A 27,179-nucleotide genomic window follows, 5' to 3' on the forward strand; every position below is an offset into this window, starting at 1 on the left:
TGTGATTGAGTACTGTTTCCAAGTCTTTTTGTGGGAATTCCAGTTATGAGACACAAATTGCATAACTGCAATGTGACATGCAAGGTTAAAGAAGTGATGGAAACACTGCTGATAAGCTAGCAATTGTTGGGCTGTGTAGGTGGATAAGCTCCTGTTGGCAGGGAATTTTACACAGGGCTGTGTGCTATTAATTCTGTTCCGGTTCCATTTCAGCTGATGCATGCAGATTAATTTTGGTGTCTTTTTATGGGTTTTTTAAATTAGTGGCAACTGTTGGCAAGGGGTGCAGAATTTATTGGTAAGGAACTTTGTACAGAAACACATAGTAACCATGATACATCTGTGAATGACCTACACTACAGTAATGTTCACATTCTATTTATTTTTTTTTCATTTCTAAGTAAGCCCAATTGTTCCTGAACAGGCCAGGAGCATTTCTGTTACTGGTAATACTCTGCCTAGGTCACAGATCTGTCTACCTGGGAACAGGGTCACAAAGGAGCCATTATTTTTTTTACAGAAACTCTTTAGAGTTTAAGGAGGAGACAGCAAGAAAAAAAACAATTATAACAATTTTGGCTGATTTGTTCATTAAGAATAAGGGTCAGTGCAACTGAGAGTGGTGTGCTTTGCTACCAAGTTACTGGATCAATTGTGGGGCTAATGCAGAGGATGGAGACAAGCTGTGCAGTAATTTGTAGAACCAAGCAGAAATAAGGTCATAAAAACCCTGACTGCGCTAAAAAAATCTGCTTTCTCTTGGTTACTTTCCCTCAGGCCTTCTCAAAATAATTATGGTGCTACCTAAAGAATTAAAAAGGTCTTTTGTAAAGGAAGACTTGTGGTATTCGGATCAGAATTTTCTGTCTTGAAACTACCACTGATGAAGAATCTCTCGCATAAGACTTACTTCAGTGAGTGAATAGAGTTATGGAGTTGGAGAATGGAGATGGAGTAATATCTGTGGGTGTGAATGTATGTGTGTGTGTGTATATATATATATGTGTATGTATGTATGTGTGTGTGTGTGTGTGTGTGTGTGTGTATTATATTTTTATATGGGATTCGAGCTGAAAACAAAACCTGTCCAGTTAGGCATCCGTCTTCTGCTAACTCAGGCTTGATGGATGTATTACCCCTTGAGGGTCCTACTGGTAACCAGTTTGTTATGGGAACTAGATCTTGTGTACTGGCATCTGTTTTGTTATCTGTTTGCATTGGCCACACTAAGACAACACTTGTTTATGTCTGTCTGTATTCCATTCATCATTTTCATTTCCTCAGTTATTACCATATGCAATAAAACTTTCTTTGAAACGTTTTAATTAAGTTTCTGATATGTTAAAAAGAGAAAGGCAACTTACGTAGTTCCCTGCAGTCTATTGTGCTTTCTTGAACAGTCCATAATTTTATTAAATGTGGTAGAAAAAGTCCTATAATATAGATTTATAGGATTTACACCCAAACAATACATCAATCAAGTCCATCATAGGCATGGGCACTCTGTGCCTTTATTTAAAGTATTTCTTGATTGCAGACACTCGACAGCTTTAGGTTGGTAGTCCTCGGAATCCGCCTGTCTCTTAAAGTATAGCTAGGGCACATCCAATAACATTAGTACATGTCGCTTCCAGGAGAATCATTTGTCAGGCCTATTGGGCATTTCAAAAACCTATGTCAATAATTCTTTGAGTACTCAGGATTATTGTTGTAAATGATAAAATATACTAAGACATAATATTGAGATATGTCACATCAATTATACTATATTATCTTTATATATCTAGATTACCAGATACACTACCTGTAGCCATCACCACATCATCAGACTACACACATTTCCTCAGTCTGTGCAGTATGCCTGCCAATCCCTTACCTTGCCCTTGCTGTGCAGTGCGATGCACGTGAGCGATCCTCCCCATCTGTGCTGTATCAGTAGTGTGCAGGAATATGTGTCCAGCTTGGCAGAATCCCAGGCTGGGTATTGACTATTACTTTGTGAAGCAGACACCTTACAAGAATATGCGTCCAGCTTGGCAGAGTCACGGGCTGGGGACTGACCTTTACCTTGTGCTGCAGACTGCAATAGTGCACATACTCCATGGCATGGGCACTCAGATACACAGAATCCTCCTGTTCCTCTGGGGAGAGGTCACATTGATAGACAAATGCAAGGAAGCAAAACAAGGTAATCCGGAGGCAAATCCAGAAAATTGTGTCTCAGAAAGATGTCCTCAGTGGAGGCTAGCCTCAGGCAGTTACTCTTAAGTACAATGGTATACTATAGTCTCATCAGTCTAAGTACATATCGGTACTCATAAACAAGTCTGATCCTCTTAACTCAATATCTATAACCAATATGGCACTAAATAGAACTGCACTGGGAAGTTGATCATAATCAATACTTAATAAATCAATAAAAGTGTGAAGAACTGAAACACTCATTATGACAAATTGGTAATATTTTCCTAATGTCTGGTAACTCTGATTACAGGTATGACCAATGTAGGGGATCTTCTTAGAATATGAAAAATTTTATCAATATAAGGTGTGAACAAAGTCAGGGGACCTTCTCAGATTATGAGAAAATATTAATATTAAGTACACCTATCTCCCCCCCTCCCTTGAGTAACTTCCAGTAAACACACCTCCCCTTTGAGTAAATCCCAAACAAAGGAACATAAATCAGATATAAAATAAAGGAAATAGAACTGTGTGCTTTGTGAGAGACACTCTGACAAATAAACCAATAAGGTAAAAATTCCAGAAAGTAATTTAGATTTAATACTTCCTTAACTTAGTTCCTTTCTTAACCCATTTAACTTTTATTTTCAAGGAGCATTGAATGTATATTTATTTTCTTCAATTATTTTTATTAGTTTTCAGAAAATTACAACATATTACAAAAGTACAAATAACAAACATAAATGCAAGTTTATGAGTAAATACGAAGGACTTCTCCCACTCTCCATCAGTTCTCTCCCAAGTCTCTTTCCACACACAATATATATATATATATATATATATATATATATATATATATATATATATATTAGTAGTATAGTATATATATTAGTAGTATAGTATATATAGGAGGGGTAAAGCTGGAGTCCCTGGTTAGCAGGCCATACGATACCGAAATAACATGTGTAGGGTGTGTGGTGGAGCTGAGCATCCTCTCAAATTTAGTCGGGCCTCTGCATATTAAAGACATATCAGTGAAGGAGGACACAAAAGATGTTAATTGTTTTTATGAAAACCACCAGAGCATCCTACCAGTATTAGGTATATTCAGGGAGGCCAGAGGAGGAACCTGGCCATTGAGTAAAATATCCTTAAAATATCTGTTGTCCACACCCGACCAGGATAAAAAGTGAGATGTACCCATAACTGGTAGGAATGCCGGGTTGTCAAAGGTGTCATGGGGCCAGGTTTTGTAGATAGAGTCAGATTTGATAGAAACATTCCAAACGTAGGAGAACGTAGGAAGGATAAAAGAGAATAATATACCCAGGGAAGGGACTTAAGGTCAATTGGAGAAAGGGAGTTTTCTATCATCACCCATTCTTTAGAGTCACCATTGTGAAACCAATCCACCACTCGCACTGTGGCCAGTGTACAAAATGCCAACCGGGGGGGCCTCCTCCGCCACAAAAAATGGCAAACTAGACTGTGCAATTTATGTAGATAATTTGCCGGTATAGAGATTGGGACTGTTTGAAACACGTACAATACCTTTGTAAGCATATCCATTTTAAGAGTGTTGACCTGTGCAAACCAATCCAGTGGTAGAGAGGTATATTTCTGGAGTTCAGATTGGAGTTTACTATAAAGGGGGGAGTAATTGTAGGAAAACAATTTGGAGGGGTTGGATGTTGACATCACACCTAAGTATTTAATCGCCTCATTGCATATTCTAAAAGAAGTGTTGGCTCCAAGAGATGACATTTGGTTAGTGTCTAGAGTAATATTAAGAGTTTCAGACTTTGAGTAATTACCCTTTAAAGTTACTAAAAAGGCTGAATTTCTCAAATTCTGACAAGATAGCGAGAATTGTGATGAAAGAGGATGAAATATAAAGAAGCAGGTCATCTGCATATAATGACAATTTATAATGTGAGTCACCCAACACTAACCCCTCTAACATCTGGATTGGGGCGTAAGGCAACAGCTAAATGCTCCATTACCAAAGCATAGAGCAATGTGGAGAGAGGGCACACTTGTCTTGTTCCGTTCTGAATATGGAAATAGTTGGACAGAGCACCATTTACCCTCACTCGAGCCCTTGGTGATGAGTAGAGTGCTGATATTCTCGCAATCATGATGAAACCAAGGCCTACGGGCCTTAACCCCCCTAGCGGTAATCCCGAGTGTGACTCAGGGTGGATTTTACTTGCAAAAAGCGGTAATCCCGAGTCACACTCGGGGTATCTTTAGAAGCCCCCCTTACCTTTGCCCCGCGATCCAGCGGCGATCTAATGGTCCCGCTGTGATGCCGTGACGTTTCTGAATTAGGGGGCGTGGCCTGGCGGGAAATTTAAAAGCTGAGTAATCTGCTTTTAAATACCACCCAGGGTTCCAGCCACGCCGCTGCTCGCATCAGCAGTTAGATACAAAGCACAATGCAGGACTTCTGCATTGTGCATTACATCTATCTGCTGATGCGAGCAGCAATAGTAAATCACGGCTGGCGCCACCCCCGGAATTTACTATTGCTGCTCGCATCACCCGGAAGATGCGATGCACAATGCAGAAGGTCTGCATTGTGCTTTGCATCTCCCTGCTGATGTGAGCAGCAGCAGCAGCAGTGTCGGTGGATGCGGGGGTGAGGCGGGCGGGACATCCCCACTCACATCACCCGGGAGGATGTGACATTTTCCTGGTGATGCGAGTTGTGATGTGTTCAGGGGTGTGGCCGGGCGGGAAATTTAAAAGCAGATTACAATGTAATCTGCTTTTAAATAGTTATTACAGTAAAAAACACATGTAATACAAATAAAAGTACAAATTTTAGTGCACCAAACATCATTGCCCATTGCCCTGATTTACATTTTGCCCACTATTATCCCTGACCTTTTGACATTTTTTGATAAATTAGTTTCTTTTAGATAATATACATTGTTGTCTAATATTTCATTATTTTTTGTAATTATTTTTTATAATTATAATTTATGATTATATTATAATATAATTATCATACCCGGGGGATAATCCTAAGAATTACAGGCCCCAATACAAACAAAAATTTCTATGCAAAAATATTAGGATCACTTTTTGCAAAAAAAAACTGACAGAATTAGAACGCTAGGGGGGTAATGAAGAGTACAAGAATGGCCAGCTGACTCTGTCAAAGGCTTTCTCTGCGTCAAGTGAGAGTAGGCACATAGGGGTACGGGTGGCATGAACATATTGAAACAAAAAAATAGTTTTGATGGTATTATATCTCGCCTCTCTCCCATATATAAATCCCGTTTGATCTTCATGAATTAACGATGGCATGTAGCGAGATAACCTATTTGCTAATAATTTAGAAAACAATTTAGCGTCCACATTTATCAGAGATATAGGTCTGTAGTTAGAGCATGCAGTGTGGTCCTTGCCTGGTTTGGGAAAAACAGTATGTGCTTCAAGCCTTTGTGGTGGGAAAGGAGAGTCTGTCCATATGGAAGGGAACACCCTGGTCAGAAAAGGGACTAAATAGAGGGCGTGTAGCTTGTAAAATTGAGGAGTAAATCCATTGGGTCTTAGGCTTTTACTGGATGGAGCTGCTTTTATCGCCTCACTAACCTCTTTTTCAGTAAACAGGGTTTCTAGAAAGGTTATTGCCTCTGAGTTTTGTTCTGGGAGGGCTGTTTCTGATATATAATACTCTAGAGAGGACGATGATATTGGGTCAGGATTTAGTTGATATAAATTGGAGTAATAATTATGAAAGACCTGTAAGATGTCTTTAGGGATAGATGCCAGGTTACCGGTGGAGTTCCATATAGAGGGGTATATATGTGGCAGATGTACGTGGGTGCAAACCACACGCCAAGAGCCTGCCGCATTTGTCCCTGTACTGATAAACCAGTTTATGGAAGCAATCCCTGTAGCACTGGTGAGCTAAGTCATATAATTCAAGCAGATGCCTCCCATCTTAACAGATGTAAGTTTGATATCTTGAGTCCTAATCTTCTTAAGTCTAGCTCCGTGCTGAATTAAGACACCCTTAAGAACCGCTTTCCTAGCTTGCCATTGTGTCGGAAGAAAGGTGGTGTCCGAGGAATGATACCTTAGAAAATTAGATATCATGTCTAGTACTGCTGCAGTGCAGAGTGTCCTTGAATAGTGAGTCATTACACTTCCAGATCCATTTGCTAGGGCCTTCCTGCGGGAGTTGGAGAATTAGCGTCACCGAAAAGTGATCGGACCAGGGGCAGAAATCCATGGAGGCAGTTGGGTGCCAATCAAGTGTTGGGTGACTCACTAACAGATAGTCAATGCGGGAATACATTGAGTGCGGGTGGGAGTAAAAAGAATAGCCCCAAGTGGTCAGGTGGAGTGTATGCCAAATGTCCATCAACCTAAGCTCATACAGTTTGGATCAGAAAGATTTCAAGTTAGAGTAGGAGATGGGGTTTTCCCAGAGGATGTATCAAGGCGGGGGTCAAGTACAATGTTTAGATCACCTTCCACTATGATAGTACCCTCGGCCACTCCTTTTAAAATTTCCAAATATTAAGTGATGGCCGTTGTGGGTTGCTGATTGGGTGCAAAAAAGGAGGCGATAGTAAACTTCCTGTCCCAAATGGAAATCTTAAGAATTAAATATCTGCCCCGTGGGTCAGAATGGGTAGCTATAATTTGGACTGGCGATTTATGGAATGCTATAGAGACTCCTTTCATTTTTAAACCAGAATTGTGAATTTAGAATTGTGGAACCAAGTGGGATAATAACGGTTACTGAGAGATGGGATCCGGTTTGTCTGAAAATGGGTCTCCCGAAGGAGTAAGATTTGTATTCTAGCTTTTTGTTGGGCATATAATAGTTGGGAACGCTTATTGGGGCTATTAAGGCCTTTGGTGTTGAGAGAACAAAATTTCAAAACTTGTGGATGTGTAATGGGTGGTGACATGGGGAGAAGGGAGGGGAAAGGGGTCACTAGACAGGCGAGACGTGCTAACTTCTTGCGTGTAGGGTGAAAACTAAGGTGGGATCGAAAGTCCCAAACTCCCGTCTGAAGGGGACGGTGGGCCTATGTTGGGGGAAGTGTCGGTCTGCAGCGGGAGGAGGTGAACAGTCAAATCTAGTCCTGCCCGGGGGAATCCGTGAGACCAAATGTATGCAGAAAAATCAAACCAATATAAACTAGCATATAAACAACACCAATATAATGCCATGAGAATAACAAAACATGGGGCAACAGAAATAAAGTCATATTTCCGATGAGGAGCTTCCGAGACTTTAAGTAGGTAAGTGTACACCAGTCAACCTCGGCCCCACCATGCGCATGAATCAGGTAGGCCCAAGGCCTGCCAAAGCATGTAGGGGAGGAGGGTGGGCCACATTACACAACATCTGTCCACTTGTAACCTCGGTAATATCCGCTGAAAAAATTGGCAGTTAAAATGCCATCTAATGGCTCCACTAAATTACTAGGGAGCCAGTGGAGAGTAATAATAAGGAACCATACTCAAGAGTATACAGACATCAAAGAAAAGGCATATCTACCAATGCTAAAACCCGAATGTCCAAAAAAACACAATTCAGAATGATGAATAGGAGAAGGGTTCCAAAGCTGGCTACCAGTAAACAGTGCTGGAGTCTGAGTAGGGGTAGCCAGTCATACCCACATTGTAAATTCCAATAGTGAAATTGCGGTGACTGTCCATTGATAGGGAATTTGATGAATTAGGTAAAGTTGAGATGCCTTCAGCAGGATTTAGAGACGTCATGAGGGGGATGGCGCTTGCTGGGAGCCGGAACCTGCCATGTGATCCGCAACGGCTTCTGGTGGTATAGGAGGTGTAGAAGGTGAGAGATGTTGCACAGGGTGGGAAGAAGCTGCAGAGGGGCTCCTATATGAAGAAGGCATTGCTGATGGCCATTCCAATAGAGTGACAGAAGGAAGCTGCGATTCCACCAGTAACTGAGGAAGATCCGTAGGAGAGCGGAGAATATGATTTTTGCCACTTTTACGTATAGTAAAGTGAAATGGATACCCCCACCTATAGGGTATATTTCTTTCTTTCAGAACAGCGAATAGAGGCTTAGAAACACGCAGTTGATCCAGTGTGAACTTGCCAAATCTGGTAGCAGTTGGAGGCGTGCACTTGCTTATTAAATGGTTTCTGTATATCTAGCTTTACGCATAATATCTTCCTTGGTCCTATAAAAGTGGATCCTGCAAAGCACATCCCTCGGTCGCTGAGGATCTTTACTCCGTGGGCCTAATGTCCTGTGGACTCTATCAATCTCTAGGTCCTTGTCTGGGGGTACCCCTAGCAGGGAGGCAAAAATAGAGCAAATTGCGGAATGGAGTCCCGAATTGGTAACAGATTCTGGAAGCCCCCAGATGCAAATATTGTTGCACCTGTTATGATTTTCTACATTGTCATGGATTGAAAATAACATGTTAAGTTGAGCTTCATGTCTTTCTAGTATGGTACTGTGGGTTGCCACTTGAGCAGTTAGATCAGAACAGGCTTTTTGCAACCTAAGCATGGTAGCTGTATCTTGCTCAATAGAGTGCTGCAAAGCCTGAAACTCTGATTTACAGCTTGCTTCCAGCCTGCCAATACTTTGTTTCTAGGTTGTGTCCATTGGGTAAGGCCCTAGGGGGAGCCTTCCAGTCCTAGTCATCCTCAGCTGTAGCAGAGGAACTCATGGAGGGAGAGATCTCATCCGTGGGAGCAGGGATAGTCGTGCTCCGGATTGTAGAGGTGGGAATGCTGGCCATATGAAGGTGAGCCTCTGCTGCAGTCCCAGTAGCAGCTGTAACTGTGGAGGAGCCGCTGGTCAGCTTGCCCGACAACCGCACTCCTGTTGCCTCAGTGGCGGCTGCGATAATTATCAGAGGCCGCGGCTTTGTGGCCTGGTCCCTCACCACCGGGGAAAACAGACCAGTAAGCCCACCTGCTGCGCTCCTGCTGCCGCCGCCGAGTTTACTCTTTCGGGTCCACTTTCCTTTGGGTTGCATCCAGAGATAAGATGGAAGCATAAATGTGCTGAAAACACAGTGGATTCCCCCGGATGGCAGAGAGCTCAGGAGAAACCCTTCCTAAGTTGCCATCTGCCGGACACGCCCCAACATGATTTTTTTTAAAGAATCTATATTTTTAACCAAAAATTAAATGTCTGCCTTTTAAAAGTGAACAAAAAAATGTTCTGGGAAAGAATGACCTTCTATTTAAATGGTCATTTATTAAAGGCAGTTTTTCTAAAAGACTAGTGATTCGTATGTTAATGAATCATTTAACAACGTGCAAATCAGGCCCAAAAGGGAAAGAATGACTTTAGAACACAGCTACAAAAAAATTTAGAATTGTTTTCCTACCTGACTGCATTTATACAATTGAAGGCTTCCCCTAAATAAAATTAATATAAATTGTTATTTATAAACCATATTTATATAATACCAACATAACATGCAAAGCTGTACATTAAAAAGCACTGTACATAAAGTAGACCAAAGCAAGGTTTTAGGATCCTCCAGATTTACCTGTCTGGGTCATATCAAGATTCCATCATTGATCTGTATTTTTTCTAAAATACAAAACCTCCAAATTTTATAATGACATTTCACTCTCTGTTAGGGGTTCCCAACAGTTTGGTCACATCCTCCTGACCCTCTTAGAAGCTCTGAACTCTTCGAAGAAACTATTTGATTGAGTTTTCAGTTGGTCATTCTAAGCCTGTAAAGAATTGTTTTGTGCCTTTGTATTTTTGAGAGAGACCCCTGGCTTATGCTTATGAGGATAGGTCCCCCAACGTGGTGAATATCACTTCTGTATGTTTTATTTGGACGTTGGTTTATCCTTTTTCAGTACAAAGGGACAAACAAATCCTGGCAATATGGCCAAATAGTCCACAAGCATAGCATCTTATCTTGTGAAAGGCATTAAACCACTTCTTTACCACTGTCACAGGTTTAGGCTGAGGACTTGAAATGTCAGGAGCCTTCGATGACTGTTTACAGTACAAAGGAATGGTTTATTCGAGTTCTGACCTTCCCTACAAACACTGAATGAGGCCACTGTCCTGCTTGACAAACAAGGCACATCAGTTACATTTGTCTGTGGGGGACAAACTCTCAACAAGTTACAACGCTCTCCTTGCCTGAAAATATAGAAGGACCTTCTATTTTATTAACAAGCTGATCCTTTTTCAGAGGCAATCTTTTGCTTTCTCTTTCAATTGGTTGGTTACTCTTGGCAAAGGCATCACCTTACTGATAAACATGTCATCTGCACAAGCTGGTTCAGTGTTTTTTCCTTGGCCCGATTGGTTAGTAATGGCTGCCCTTCCTTTAAGAACAGAAATAGTTTGTATCAGCTGTGCCTGTCTCTGTTTGCAATGTGTGTGGTCTATAGTTTTACCCATTTTTGCTTCACAGAGCTCATCTTTAATAACTTGGTATGCTCTACTAAGGTGATCACGTTCAACTTCAGTTTTCTTTAATGAATCCTTGTATTTATCTTGATTAAAGTTATACATTTTAACTTGCTGTTCATGAGTGAGCTTGATCATATCAATAGCTGCAAATAAGTCCTGTATTTGGTCTTGTAAAACCCTGTTGTTTTTTTTTTTTCTTTTATCAGCATTTGCTTTTCAGAGTCCTGTAACAGTTCTTCCAATTTATCTATTTTAGTGGTCATAGCTGTGCAGGCTGCATACATACCTGCTAAAGTTAGACTTTTGAGCTGTCTACTCTTTTTACAAGTCTTAGTTTTTTGATCAAATAATTCCTGCACATATGCCCATGGAGACTCTTTAAAGTTAGCATCTGAGGCAAAATAGATGCTTTTATGCTTAAGAGTGTAAGCTGACACAAAACGTTCCCAAACTGGATAAGGATGCCATTTCCAACAGGCCTGTACCTGTATTTGCAACTTAGTATAATAAAACTTATTAGATAACTGACAATGCTTATTAAAGTACAAGGTGAAATTTTAAATCAAAACAAAATGTATATAAAAAAAATCAAGAACAAAAGAGTAATGCCAGATAAAACTACGCTACTCTAGGCTAAAACTGCTACCATAGACCTGATAGAACAAAGGGTCCCGCTCACCATAAATAGTCACTATAGTCACAATATCACATACACTCTGATAAAAACAATGTCAGCTTTACAGTAAATAGTTAACAATGGAGGGTGATATCGAGGATCATACCTCCGCAGGGAACAAAAGGGCTACAACTACAAATATTCCCACCTAAACAGAGTAATAAAACTTAACCACTGCTGACAATAAAACAAAACCTTAAAATGCAATGGCTAACTGAACCATGCTCAAATTATATCAATTTAGGATACTTTTGTCCAAAACAAAAACCAAAATCTCACTATATGTACTTTAGTCCAGACACCAATCAATCTTATTATTAACTGTATTCACCAACTAATGTGAAAATTAACATCCACTTGTGCTGTTTTCAGTGAAACCCAAGATAATAGGTCACAGATCTCATTAATCCAACTTCCTATAACTTGCTTTGTAATAACAAACTTCAATGAGGGGTTCTTAAACAATACCTTATACCTACTAACAACTTCAACAGTTCCTACTGAGAATATATCCCAGTTAATGATCCCAAGTGTATCCCCCCCTGCTAATTTAAACTGGTTTATTGGTGGTACATCCAATACACTTTTATTTTGGTATTTCTATACATCTGTGGAGTATTGAAAATACAGCAAATACTCAAGCAAGCAATGATGTATGGCCTCTTACCAATACCCACGCAGCATAAAGCCCCTGATTCATCAAGCAAAATCGGATTATCGCTCGCGCATTCTTATTAGCGATCCGGAATCGTGCGCGATCTCGCTATTCAACAACTGGAAAAGCTCGCGCACGGAGCCGCGCTTATCCGACAGCTTTTTACTGGCGATCGGCTGGTAGTGAGGCGGGTGTACGCGCATACTCGAGTCCGGACCGCGGTAATCCGCGATCGCTGGCCGCGCGTACTTTCGCGCTTCCAGCGATCGCGGATTTCAATGATGAATCAGGGGCAAAATATCACAGACAATATCACAAAAATAGAGGCTGTTTAAATGAACCCACTAATTTGTGTCCCTTCGTGGTCACTACTGTTGATTAGGAATATTTATCTGCATAAATATGGGTATTATATCACCCTATCAATGCACATAAAGGTTCACTAAATGAAGGTTTATGCACATAGCTAGTCATTCAAACAGTTTAATTAAGAAAACAAGGTGAAACTTAAAGTACACAGCAATATTGGTTGATATCAAGATATAGGAACTTCAATCAATAAAACATACAATAAATCAAAATAAGGCTGTTAGTAGGTAACCCCTGTAACAATCTAACAATGTTAGTACACAACACAATAATTACAAAATAGCAAAGTAATGCAATAATAATATAGACCCATATAAGACTGCAATCAGGAATATCTTATAGCTACCTGCTAAGAGGTTAGCTACCTGCTACCTGCTAAGAGGTTAATGGGTACCTCAGGAGCCTACTTCCTTCAGAAGAGGACTCCATACCAGCTTACCTCACAGGCCTAAAAACGAGAGAGAGAGAGGAAAAGAGAGCCCTCCATTCTCTCAATTCCCATTTTATATAGTTATTTCCCATTAGGAATCATTGGAGAGTTAGGATTGGTTACTGGGTGTGATCTGTAAGATGTCTATTTGTTGACACACACCCCCAAGACTGGGATTGGTTAATGTATTTTAATGGACTTCCCAGCTCATTTTCATATGGGAGTCTGGAGCTGAAAACAAAAGGTCCAGCTGGGTCATCACCCCAACCCCCCTGTCCAGTTAGGTATCCATCTTCTGCTAACTCGGGCTTGATTGATTTATTACACCATGAGGGTCCTACTGGTAACCAGTTTGTTATGGGAACTAGATCTTGTGTACTGGCATCTGTTTTGTTATCTGTTTGTTTATTGTTCCTCAGTTGAGGTTCTTTGATAACTACTGATTAGACCAGTACAAAGAAAAACAGGTTCATGTGTAAACACAACATTCCTACACCTATACACCTACACCTATATCCACATACATCTATACATATCTATAAACAATCTTGAGGTGCAATATGGTTGTAGACAAAGTGTGGCCCTGGGTAAATAAGAGATAGGGTGACCAAATGTGCTGCATTCCAGTTCCTTTTACCTCCTGCCATTTTGTCAGTTGAAAGATCCTGGGTCCTGGATAACTGCCCAATTTGGTCTATCATAAAACTGTTCCTGATTTTAGGAGGTTCCTATTCTCATGTATTTCATATTTTGCAGACCATTAATATTCTTTTTTTTAAAAAAAGCTTGTGGACTTTCAGTTCAGGCGCCTGATATAGGAGGCTGCAGAGTGTAAAGGCTCCCGCTTTCTGATGACAAATTAACTGCCTAATTTCCACTGCGCTGCTTGTTTCTTTACTGAAACGTGCACGCTAATCTTCCCCTCAGCCTCAGCCAGACCCTCAGACAAGTTTATTCCCACTTCTGCAAATGGGAACATGGGAAAATCGCAACAGAAGAGCTCCATGCAGAAGACCCTGTCTTGCAAAGATGGCGGCGAATCCTCAAGTGCATGCTGACGCGGGTGATAAATCAGATGTACCAAGTTCCCCCTCTCTGGCGCAGTATTTACCCTTGGAATACTATAAATTGGCTCAGGAGGTTAGTAATAACCTGCAGCCTAGTCTTCTTTTCACCATCAAAAAACAATTGTTCATCAGCTTCAACCTATACCGGAATCTCTGACTGGACATGAGGGAGACATCTTTGACAGCGCATCAGCGACTTAGAAGATGATCTGCAACACAACAGAAAAGGTGAATGACCAGTACTCTATCCTCTCTGATAAGCTAACTGACCTGGAAAATCAAGTTCCGAAGGAACAACTTCAGATTCATGGGACTTCCAGAGTCAGTGAAATCTGCAGACCTACACATATTTTGTGCAGTTGCTTTACCAAAAGCACTTGGCCTTAAAACTCCACTGAGAGTGGAAAAAGCTTACAGAATTGGTACCCCTCAAAGGAATAGATCTGCTCCACGTCCATTCATAGCACAATATCTAGACTTCCATGATAAATGCAAATTCAGAAGACATACTGCTCTATTGGTCAATTTGTATTGGAAGATGCAAATATCTTGATTTTCTCTTCTAAATAAGGGCATAAAATTTTCTCTACTTTACCCAGCAATTTTAAAGATTTTCTTTCCTGACAGAGAAGTCAAAGTTTTCAAAGACCCACAGGAAGCAGCTGATTATTTAAAGGAACTGCAATTTCCTGATTGTTACAATTCTTACCAATTTCCATTTGGTTCTGCCTATTAGGCAGCTATTTCTGTGTCTAGTTCACCGAGACTTCCCATAACATCGTAATAGTACAGATAAGCGAATCTGAGCTGTTACTATTCCATGGCAGAAACTATGTGTTCTTTTTTTGTCGTGCTGCTATGAGTAGTTCAAGAGATTTGGATCTGGCAGTTACACCTATATGTTTATAAGGTTACTTTCTAATATTCTAGAATGAGCCGCAGTCGGTTCTCTCACGCTCTATACATAATGGAAAATACTATGACAACAGCGATAATATTTTCAAATTTTATTGTTCCAGTTTTGTCATCGGGGAAAAAAGGAGGTCACAAAATGGCATTTATTTTTATTAGCAATATTGTTTCAATAGTTACTTAACCACCCGTCCGGTAAACCCGACCTTGGCTCGGGTTTATCGATTTTGCAAAAATCAATAAACCGGAGCTTTTCTCACTGTGTAAATCCCATCACTTACTTGGTCCCCGCTGCGATAATCTGTTCTGTCCAGCGTCGATCGCTAAAAAAAAAATACCTTCTCCCCGCAGCTCCTCCGGACACGTCATCTCTCTTCTCTCTTCTTTCTTCATTCGGCATGTGCAGTGACGATCACCGGGGTTTCCCGGTGACGTCGCTGCATGCGTCGGTGCGGGAGGCGGGGCGGGAAATTAAAATCCTTTGCAAAATCCTTTGCATTGAACTCAATACAAAAAAGCTATATTGAGTCCAATACAAAGAAATCCTTATATAATATATATATAATTTTATTATATATATATATTATATAAGCTACTGTACAGGTACATTACAATTATACACAATTTTTTTTTTTAAACTTTTTTTTAAAGATTTTTTTTTATGTTTTATAAAAAATTTTTTATTATTAAATTTATAAAATTTTGGACATATTTCGGTGAATTATGCGGTAATTCGGCGAATTATAAGTAATTATTGAGTAATTCGGTGAATTATAGCCTACAATCTAAAATAAATTTCCATGCAAAAAATTTAACACTTTTTGCATGGAAGTTTGGAAAGAATTAGAATACCCGGTGTTCGCGTACGCGTCCCTCTGCGATTCCTGATGATGTCCGTGCGTGCGCCCGTCGATGGGGGTCGTAGCGGGAAGTTCAAATATTTTGTATTGGATTCAATCCAATCCAATCCAATACAAAATAATACAAAATATATTTATGTGGTTTTGTCTATAGGTATGTGACGTTGGACTGTTGGACACTAGGGATTCGGACATATTTCTGTAAGTTACAGGTCTACAATTTAAAAAAAAAAAAATTCATGAAAAACAGTGTACCGCTTTTGGTACAGAAATCTAGACATCAGTGTAACGCCCAGGAGGTTAATCTCCCCCCCACACTTTTTTTCTTTTTTGTTATTATTTTTTTGCAATGTCCGACCAATGGAATTATTTTGATAAAGGATATGCTGGATACTATTTTTTCCTGGATGTCTGGTTGCTGAGCTGGGACAACCGGACATTTAGTGCTTTACCATGGCTACCGCTACTACACTATGCATTTTATTTGATACCACCTTAAATGAAAGTTACCACATGGAACGTGAAGGGGCTCCGCTCTCCTCAGAAGCGTACTAAGATTTTGAGACAATACAAAAAATTGTAGGCAGACGTTACCACTCTCCAAGTGACCCATTTACCGTCCTCGCAATTCCCACTTTTACGTAGGCAGTGAGTTGGCGAACTGTGGGGTTCCCCAGCTGTTGGTCGCAAGGCAGGGGTCTTGATACTACTTCATAAAAGACTTCAATACCAAGTCATAGCGAAACATTTGGACTGTGACACAGGTTGATGGGTAACCATCACCTTACAACTTACCTTCTTAACCTTGACAATAGTTGTTGTTTATGGTCTGAACCAGGACAATTGAACTTTCTACACTAACTTACCAAAATAGTTTCCCAATTACCTGGTCTTTCGATCATCGTTGCATGTGATCTTAACGCCACCAACAACACCCTTGAGGATAGAAAGCCTTATCCCAGAGCTGTGTCTTCCACCAATAATATGTTAAACATTACCAGTTATTTTTGGAAGCTACAGGTTTATCGGATGCTTGAAGGCACCTACATCCCTTGGAAAGGGATTTCACCCATATATATCTGTGGTTCACTTCACAGTATCCAGATTGGATTCTATATTGGTCTCTCCTGATATGCTTTTGAAGTTAGATGGAGCTGACATTCATCCTTTGGTTATTTCTGACCATGCTCCAGTTTCATTGGATATAATTGATGGTTTACTGTGCCCCACCGATTTTGTTTGGTGCTTTCCATCATACCTGGCTAAAGAGGAGTCATTTCAACACAATGTTCTAAATTGGTGAAAAGGCTATGTTTACCACAACCAGGCCTATTTGTCGAGCCCCAAGTTATTCTGGGATGCTGCAAAGGCTGTTTTACGAGGCAACCCTATGTTACACGACTGAAGAAGACAACTTTACAAAGGTATATGAATGCCTGCGCTCAGGCAAGACAGGCACATGTGCAATATAGCTCCACTCTTTCCACCCAGGATCGTGACATTTAGATACAAGCCAAGAGAATATCCGATCTTTGGATTAAACAATAAAGTGCAACAATTGTATCTTATTGCGAAGTAGAATTTTTCTTGGCAAGAAGAAACCTAGCTCCACAGATTATTCGAAATAATAAAGACTCACAAGATACTCTGTGCTCAGATTTGCGAAATATTATAAACAATTGTACCACTTTTCTGGTAGTGATGTTATTTAGGGCCAAATGTTTCATGACAAGGTAAAACTTCCGACACTGTCAAATGACGACCTGGCTGTTATAAATGCTGAAATCACACAGGAGGAGATAATAAAGGCCTTTAAAGGGATCCGCCAATAACAAGGCTCCAGGACCCGACAGGTTATCTTCCCCTCTAAAGTCTCTCTATAATGAGATTTTTACCTCGGGCACATATTTAGAATCGGGTCACTGGGTACATAATAAAGTCATTCACAAAAAACAAAGGGACTTGTTAAATCCTAGTTCATATCGGCCCATATATATATATAATACATATATAATTCACAATGTAAAATTGTTATAAAAATATTGGCAGATACCCTGGCCCATTTGTTTCTTAAACTAATGGGACCAGCACAATCCAGATTTGTACTGGGCAGATCCACGGTGTGGTCGTGTCGTCCATGGTCGGTGTCATCAATGGTCTCTTATTGGACTATTACACCCTCCGTTGCCACATATTCCCCTGGGAATTAAGACTGTTATGTTATTTAGAGACACGTTAGTATGCCTGGCGAAAAGTCAAGAAATTCTTTAGAGTCTACAACCATATCTCCCCAGCAATGGCATTGCAATCCACTCCTGATTTCCCACAGGGTTCTCAACTAAAAACGTTTTTTCATTGGCTAGGATGTGGTATTTACTGTCTGGATCACCTGTTAGATGACGAACATCATCTTTTACCATTCCACATACTACAAGTGAAATACGCACTACCTGCCCATCATTTTTTAAATTATCTAAAGGTAAAGCATTATGTAAAAAGTTGTATACATTCCAATAGACTTTCGTCTTCTTCGTCTTCTACCATCTTCTTTCAGTGGGGACCTCTCTTACTTGATTATCCATAGCTGATCTTTATCAGATTTTGGTAACTAGGGATAGTGATTCACCCAGAGTTTATTCCCATGTTACTAATTTGGCAAATGTTTTGGGCATCCCTTATCAAGAAAGCTTAGAACATTTGGAATCCAATTGGTCAATAGTACGTAAAACAATTACCAGTAAAGTATGGAGAGAGATGCATTACAAAATTCTGCATATGGCATATTCTGCTTTTGACCTCAAGATCAGACCATCTATAATATCACAATACCTCACAGCATGCCCAAAATGTGGAATGACCATGGTCTCACTGGATCATGCACTGTGGTCCTGCCTGAAAATTCAACTCTTTTGGCTACAAGTCCAACTCAACCCATTTCACCGTATGTAGCAATTTTCCATATTCTACCTCCAACTTTACTGGTACTTAGTGGTAGACGATACATTTCTAAATTATAGAATTTGTTCTTTCTCGCAGCAAAAAAAAAAGTTATGAAAAGCTGGTTGGACCCTGTTATGCCCTCTCTGTCACACTTATGCAACTACTACATTCTCTTTTGGCTATAGATAAAACTGAGGCTACCCAGCATCTCGACACGCATTCTCAAAAGATGGTGTCTGGTTCCCTTTTTTGTAAGCCTCCTTTTTTCGGCTTCAATTAAAAGCTAATATGGACCTTTTTTGTCATTTGTCCTGGTCTGACTATAGTGCCTTGGGTAGAACCTAAACATTTTTTCTTTTGGGAAATCTCTAGACAAGATGAAAGTCTAATATGGTTTGTTTGTATATTTCTATGTATCAAACATTTTTTTTTCCAATACCTGTGCTCTATGTCTAATATAATACTTACTATGTTTTGAAAAACCTTTCCTTTCCCAGCTCTTGAAATGGACATTGCAACTGTTTGTTTAATATTTCTTCTTTTTTCTGTTTCTGTAGTCTAGTCCCCCCCTCCCCCCCAATTTAATATTTAAAATTGTTAGAAAGGAAACATACTGGCAAGAATGAGATTCTAATTATTTTATTCAATGTATGTATAAGGCAGTGCTGAATTTCTGCTTTTATTGACATAATTTGTAGTCCGCATTGTTATATTGTCCACTTTGCTGTGTTTTCTTTCAATAAAAATTATTTCTAAAAAAAAGCCTGTGAATTTAGTGCAATATAAAGACGAAAATTGTCATTCAGAATACAAGAATTTATTAGAATATTATTTTTGTTTTATTATTAATAAAACATAAAAATTGAAAATAATGTCTAAATTCTTCTGTGGACCACTGGTTGGCGACCACTGTTCTAAGACGTATACTGTAAGATGCCTTAGTCTTACTTTGCCCATCAGTCACCACCTATAACTAAAACACCACTTATGAGTAGTATGAATTACAGCATAAAACTCTGATAATCACTCACAAATCTAACGTGTTTTGGCCTTGGATTGACTTCTGAGTTCCATCAGTTCCCATCAAAGCATTGACCATCTCCTTAAATCTGCCTCTGGCATTTAGAGATGATAACATGGACATTTAGGACTGTTTCTGTCTGCTACATGATAAAAGGCTCAGAGCTTTGCAATTGCCTCTATGGTAAGGCTATATTTGCTGTTCCTCTGCATTATATAAATAAAACAATTTGATGACTATTTAAAAGCTTTTACCCCCCTCTTAGCAGGATAGTAGGTATTGATGGGCTGAATGTATAAATCTGCATTTTCTTAACCTTCAATATTTTATTGATTTGCCCCATTAGCTTTCGATCAGCTGGCCTGAATAGCAATTTAGTAAATGCTTGGATTTGTAGAGAGGGTAATATTTAAGATAAAGGACCTTTCAGAAATAGAAATAAAAAGCATTCTGTGTGGGACCTATACAGGGATATGGGAGTCTGCTATCTTTTTTTTTTCCGAAGATGATTGTTCTTTGGGTGGTCCTTACCAAGTATAGGCACCCATAAAGTAGAGTCAGAGGAAAGGTTGAATTATTTAATCTAAATACTGGTTCTGGGTCTTTGATGAAAAAATAAGCAATACAGTCAGACCTTTATAAAAGTAGTGTTCAACAAGGACAGCCTATGTCAGTACTAGTATGCTACAGAAATTGACCTATCTTAGGGGAATAATAGGTCTTGATATACTGACCACCTTCTGAAATATTGGTTGCTGGCTTGTTGGGCCGATCCTTTCACATTGAAGAAATAATAGAATTTGTGTGCAGTTAAAAAAAAATCATATTGTTTTGTCATTGATCTGGGTTATTAAAGTTAAAATAAGATCCAGAGCCAGCTAAGGACCCCCATCATCTTCTCCAAATAGCAGACTCTTTACTTTTATTAAAGTGTGGTAGTCTCCTGACTTTAAAGTGGACCTGTATGTGAAAAGCCTGCTATTGGTATTTTGGTTTGGTATTTTCCTGCCATTGATTTATCAGCTCAAAACAAGTATACAAAGCAGTAGGTCTTTTCAGAGATTGACCAGCCTAGACACGTATCTAAATTGTTGCTCTTAAAATTTCAAAGCAAGACAGCCTTTGGACAAACATTTAATGTAAGAGCTTGGCAGAGAGGTTACACTAGTGTCTGGTAATTGGATTCATTTCCCTGAATTGGGATCTGTTACAGAAGTAACATGATGGAATAATTCTTTGTGAACTGGTTTACTTAGCCCTTTACACCTTCTGGGCAAATCCAAATTTTTCAATTTTAATCTGAATTGGAATAGAGGGACAGCTTTTTAATATAGCCCCAGTGAAAAGGTATTAGGAGGTAATTTCTCTCATTTAAAGAGTTTTTTAACTTTCTGTTGTGCCTACAGGACAGGTAATATAGGGACGTCCCCCTTTACCAAAACACAGATGGTAAAAAATGTACTTTTTAACAGTTCCATTCTCTTATCTAAAATGGGGGGGGTGACCTTAGATCTGTTTTAGATACACTTATGGGAGCTGGTTTACATACCAGAAGGTTTGAATTTATCTTCAGCCTGCCTTGTGATTTATTATAGCCAGGTTCTTAATCTCCATTCCGCTGTAATAGCAGCCAGCCCTACAGTGTTTTTATTCTTACTACTTCATTCATCTCTGGCTCAGAGGGATTTCAGTCCTGTAGCAGGATACATTTAGGAATCACAGCTAGCTGCATTGAACTTTATAGTGCATTATAGTGCAATCGATGTTTAACATATACATATGTGCATCTACTATTTCTTAAATATATACCTGAATTTCAACTTTCATTGCCAGCCCCAAACCCCACCAACTAGTACTACTATTTACTTCACTCTGATAATACATTGTGTTTGTGTGATAGCACATAAGCTACTGTAGTTCATGGGTAAAAAATTGTGGAAGTGGGCAGTTTGAGCTGCCCAGTGCTATTACATGGTGAACATACACTCCCTGGCTGCCACTTTTCACTGAGATGATTCCCCTTTTACTGTGCAATCAAATGCTGGGGTAGGTCTAGGATCATGTAACCTGAGAAAGTTGGTCTGTAAAATGAGCTGTTTGTTTTATTAATTTTCTGGTTGAAGTTCTTAGACTAAACATGTTATGCTGCTGCATTGATTAATAATTTCTAAATAAAACTTTTTTCTTCTTTTCAGTTTACAGAGGAGAAGCTTGGCCAAGCTGAGAAGACTGAGCTAGATGCTCACTTTGAGAACCTATTGACAAGAGCTGACAGTACAAAGAATTGGACTGAGAAGATCCTGCGTCAGACAGAGGTTCTCTTACAACCCAATCCCAGTAAGTAGACAAGCAGGAACCAGCTTGTAAAACAGTCAGTGTCAATGGTACACATTCCTGTTAGGACCCCTTAGTATGCCCTAACACTAGAGTCAGTTGTGCAAGTGTGGAATATACAATCTTAACTGATGGTTGACTGTTTACCGGTTTATGATCTTTGGGAAAGTGAAGAAATCTTGAGAATAATTTCTGTGCTGACTTGTTACATATTCTTTCTTTAAGGTGCACGGGTTGAAGAGTTCTTGTATGAGAAGTTGGACAGAAAAGTTCCCTCTCGAGTGACCAATGGAGAAATGCTGGGTCAGTACATGACAGAAGCAGCCAATGACTTTGGACCAAGCTCCCCTTATGGTAAATCTACAATGTAGAATGGGAGGGAGGAGGGGGGTTGATTTATTTGTTCAAAGATTTAGGATTTAATTATTCTGTTACAGCTCATACAAGCAATAAAAGCAGTACTACTATGTCATAAGAAATTATTGGTGTCTATAATGGGTTGCACAGGTCATTGACCATTTGGTTATAGATAGATGCTGCTGAGAGGAAATTTGATGATGTGGGGGGTGAAAGCAAAGATCTATTTAAAGGCTGAGGGAGGGGTGGGTTAAGCCTAATCTAGATACACACGTTAAGCCTAAACTCTACACACACACATCAGGTACCAGTTGCCAGAGACGAATATTCATACTTGTCAAGGGCAAGAATCTGTTGCAGAAACAGCGGTCTCACAACATCATTCCTTAATCTGCCATGGTGGATTGATAAACAGTTGACCGGGTAAAAACACTGTTCACTTGTATTAAGGAGAGCACAGCTAGGTACCACTTACTGGTCCTCCCCTCTTCATAGAACAGAATAGTGCTGTGTCTACATTCATATATCACCAGAAACCATCACAAAAGATCATTTTCAGTGACTATCCTCTGATCGTTACTATGAGGCATAGCAGTAAGTCTAGATTTGATTTTACTTGTACACTTGAAGGTATGACTTAATGTGATAAGGAATAATGCTTAATCAGCAACAAAAAGCAGTTCAAGATTCCCTGGAAAAACCTTTTGAGCTTGGAAAAACATGATAGTGTAGGACAATTGTATTTCCAAAACATACTGGCTATTTGATTTAAAAAGGTTTGTTAAGCAACTTTTTATTATCCACCACAACAGTGTTTTCTTTCTTTCTCTGTGGTATTGTCACATGCCTCTGCCAGTATGTCTGTAAACTGACACATACCTGCTTGATGTAATGTTTTCACCGGGAAGCAACTATAAATAATTCATGTGCTGCACATCAATCATGTAATTAAAGAGAAAGCACCCAGTTCCCCAGAAGTGCTTCCAGATCAGGACCAAGAACAATGAAAGTATCTGGCCTACTTCTAGAACAGCATTCTGCTTTCTAAAATGATCTGTCTGGAGTAAACTTAATTACAAGGGCTTAATATAAATGTTAGACTGGTGGAAAATTTTAATATTAATATCAGAGAACACCATGCTTTAAAGGATATGGAAACCCGGGAACAAAAATGTATTTCTAGAGCAGCCTAGTAGTTCTTCAAATTAGTGGTTGCTCTAGTTTTTTTTTAAGGCAAGGAACTCTTTAGTAAGTTAAAAATCAAATATCATCATTCTTGAACCATTAAATAATATGTGTGGTATCCCAACTCTCTTCAATGCAATACATCTTTATTAGCCCCCTCCCAAAAAATAAAACCACTGGAAGGAGATGTGAATAACATGAACAATCTTGTAACAATGGCTCCTGTCAAGGGGTGAGATATTTTAGGCAGTCCGTGAACAGTCAGTTTACTGTAGGGTAATGAGATGGAAGCAAGAAAAGTGTAAAGATCTGAAAAAGTTAGACAGAGGTGTAAATTGTGGTTACTAGACAACTGGGTCAGAGTATCCCCAAAAATGACAGGTCCTGTTTGGTCCTGTTCTTGGTATGCAGTAGTTAAAACCTACCAAAAGTGGTCCATGTTTGAGAAACAAATAAACCAGTGATAGTCATAGGTTCCCAAAGCAGATTGATAGGTCTGAGAGGGGAAAGCTTGCCTATCTGACCCAATCTCACAGGAAAGCATCCTTAACACAAAGTACTGAAAGTTTGTTGTGTATGGGTTGTATATGTCCATGTTGACCACTGTCCACCATGCCTGGATGGGTCAGAGCTCTTATAGCAGCACATCTGGGCTCTACACAGTATTGGGCAGTTGGTTTTATTGTTTTGGCAAATAATTACTGTAAATACATGTATAGGAGTTTAACCAAAAGCATAGCAGCTGCCTCTACAGCCATTGATAATGGTTAGCAGATTTCACTGCCTTAAAAAAATGGAAACACAATTGTTAATGGCATATATTTAGAGATCTAAACAGTTCTGTTATCATGAAGTGTAGGAAAGTTGTTGTCTAGATTAATTCTTTATTAGAAAAGATCCTGCTACACTTTTGTGGAATTTTTGAACTGCAAGTATTGCTTGCATTGAAATGACCATGTTTTTTCAACAAACATTTCCCAAAAACTTTCTTCTATTTACATCTGACATGTTGCTAATTCAGAGCCTGGCTTTTACTGTCTGGCTAATGAGAGTACTTGGAGATGTAACTAAAGCCTGTGCAAGCAATGTCCTCCCCTTAATTGCATTGCACTCTCCCTGTGTGCTTGATTGGCTTTTGATCTGATTCTCTATACATAAGAACAGTCATGTCTGCCACATCCCACTGACCTAATTTGATAATCTCTCCCCTTTCACCCCTAGGACAAACACTCATCAAGGTTGGAGAGACACAGAAGCGTTTAGGAATTGCTGAGAGAGACTTCATTCACTCTTCTTCCATCAACTTCCTGACTCCTTTGCGCAATTTCCTGGAAGGTGACTGGAGAACCATTTCTGTAAGTTGTGTTGTTGGTTGTAAGTGGCTGAGGAAATGACAGTAAGAACTTACTTAGCAACCAATCAACTTAGTTCTCAAAATTTTAATTCTAGATCTATGAATGGGTGTTTTGAGACTACATAGTCTGACCTTATGTGTTACATCCCTGTTCAGTTTGGCAGGCACTAACTATGCTTTAAGTAGGCTATCATTAATGGTCTGCCACTTTTCTCAAGAGATTGAAGGTTTAAGTGTGTTTTGAAATATTGATGTTAAATATTTATCCCTGGACCAGTTAAAATGTCAGCAAGCTCCACAGAGTAGTTGCATTGACTGTACCCTTTCAGTAATAAGGGGCCCCGACCCTGAAACTAGAGTGGGAAAGGCCTCCATTTTTGCTGCTGTTCTAACTGCTGATATCCCACCTCCACTCATTCCACAATCCAATGAGACTTCCTGTTCTCCTTGCTATTAAACTAGTTTTTCAGTTATGAAACTGATAAGGAAATTATGGGTTTGTTTTTTAAGTCTTATCAGTTACATAAAATATCTTTGGAAGGAACTACATGAAGGAAATGTAATAAGTTAACTACATTGGCACTGTCCATTTTGGGATTCTGCTTTCTTAAAACTATGCCTGGAGTGCAGTGGCACAGTTATAGCTGCATCTGGTACTGCTGCAGCCTGGATCCCTTATTTTAAATTACATCTATGCATGAAGAAACCTTAATACTATAGAATGCACAATTTTGCACTATGCACCATAGATGCACTATAGACTGTGTATCAGTTTCTTTAACAACCAAAAAAATTTAATATTTTAAAGTTAAAGAATCTTGTTGGCTTGGCAACTGCTATTTCTGTTCTAGTTTTCCTAAATGGTTTGTAACCCCTTTTAGAAACCTTTTAGAAACCCTTCTGGGACTTTGCAAACTTTTCCTTGAGGTCATAAATCTTTAACCTGTTATTAACTCGCATAATAAGCATAGTCAACCCTGAATGACATAATACATGAGTACAAGGACTATAATCAGAGTGTTAAGGAAAATCAAACTTGAAGAACATGTGGATGGAAAATTCAAGAATAATTGTAAATAAAAGACTGTATCTCTATAGTATATAGGGAGTACAAGGGTTTTCCAAGATTTAAAAATCTACAACATTTTTAAACAGGACTCTTGGCCCAATACCACTGCCATCATACTATTGATAAAAAAACAACATAATTTACTTCCATACTCCAAAGGCAGTTTAGGGACAAAAACTTTTTTCAAAATTCACATTTCCAAACAAACCATTATGAAGATAATTTTGAAAATATTACTGGTGTCTGTGTATTTTCTGGAGAAATGTCCTAGTGATCATTGTGATATTTTTATGGATGGACAAACTTTTTATCCTTGCTATATTTCTGTGTTTTGCAGAAGGAGAGGAGAATCTTGCAGAACCGCCGCTTGGATCTTGACGCCTGCAAAGCACGACTGAAGAAGGCAAAGGCAGCAGAGGCCAAAGCCTCGGTAAAATTTAGATTTTTTTTTAATACTCTTTGTGGGTGTGGGCTTGCTGTTTCAGGGCTTAAAGGGGATCACCTTTAAAAATACTTTTTTGTCTCATTTTAACACGATTTCTCACTTGTAATTCCACTTACATCTTGGGTTTTGATGTAGAAAGATGGTTGGGGTAATCCCTTCAGGTAAAAACCAGGGTGGTGGAGAGTAATTCAAAACATCTAGTTAGAAATTAGCTTTTTTAGTAGCATGGGCAAGGCTGTTTTCTGATTATTATAATATTCTGATTATGGTATTTTCACACCTCTGCCTACATTGGTTCATTGATTTGGAATGTATTCTACTGAGGGGTAGACTCAGTTGGCATAACTATCCTAAAACTGTTGTTATTGGCTGCTATTTAACTCCTCTCTTCACTAACTTTGGGGTTTTTTTTTTGTGTGTTGTTTTTTTTTTCCCATAATTTGCTCAGCTCGAGGGGGATGTGAGTATTTGTTGCAGAGGTCATTTGCTGTGATAGCTGATTCCTATTTTTCTTCTCTTATTCTCATCTGATACTTTTTTTTCACTGCTTCTGTACCTGGGGATCAGGGAGCATTGTAGGAAGTGCAGACAAGGCTACACAAACATAGGAAATGCATGTACATTGGGAGAATTATTAAAGTTTTTAGGTTAGTCTGATTTTGTGACCTTCCAAAAATGCACACTCAGAGTAGGGTTAACCCATGCAAAAAATCAAATGTTAACTATGATAATGCTGGAATGGATACTAACAAAAGGGCTGCAGTAGTCTGCTATCCTGGAGGAAAGTGCTTCAAGTTCTCTTCATACCCAGTCTAGTAACAGAGAAAAAACCTAGACAATTTGTCACATGTTCTCTGCTAAACAAATACCTATAATCTATAGGCACTATTATAATCTAGTTATTTCTA

General features: G+C 39.3%; 1 protein-coding gene across 5 annotated transcripts in view; it reads left to right on the plus strand.

Annotated features, from left to right (window-relative positions):
* The window catches only part of SH3GLB2 (SH3 domain containing GRB2 like, endophilin B2), a 97,257-nt gene that overhangs the window by 25,450 nt on the left and 44,628 nt on the right, over positions 1 to 27,179 (plus strand). For all 5 annotated transcript variants that reach the window (XM_072431742.1, XM_072431743.1, XM_072431744.1 and 2 more), the window contains exons 2-5: positions 21,723 to 21,864; positions 22,087 to 22,215; positions 24,625 to 24,758; positions 26,164 to 26,256. In XM_072431742.1, coding sequence (XP_072287843.1) covers positions 21,723 to 21,864; positions 22,087 to 22,215; positions 24,625 to 24,758; positions 26,164 to 26,256 — 498 coding nt within the window. The remainder of the gene's footprint in view (positions 1 to 21,722; positions 21,865 to 22,086; positions 22,216 to 24,624; positions 24,759 to 26,163; positions 26,257 to 27,179) is intronic.

This window comes from Pyxicephalus adspersus, chromosome Z, assembly GCF_032062135.1.
Source record: "Pyxicephalus adspersus chromosome Z, UCB_Pads_2.0, whole genome shotgun sequence".
NCBI classification, from domain to species: Eukaryota; Metazoa; Chordata; class Amphibia; order Anura; family Pyxicephalidae; genus Pyxicephalus; species Pyxicephalus adspersus.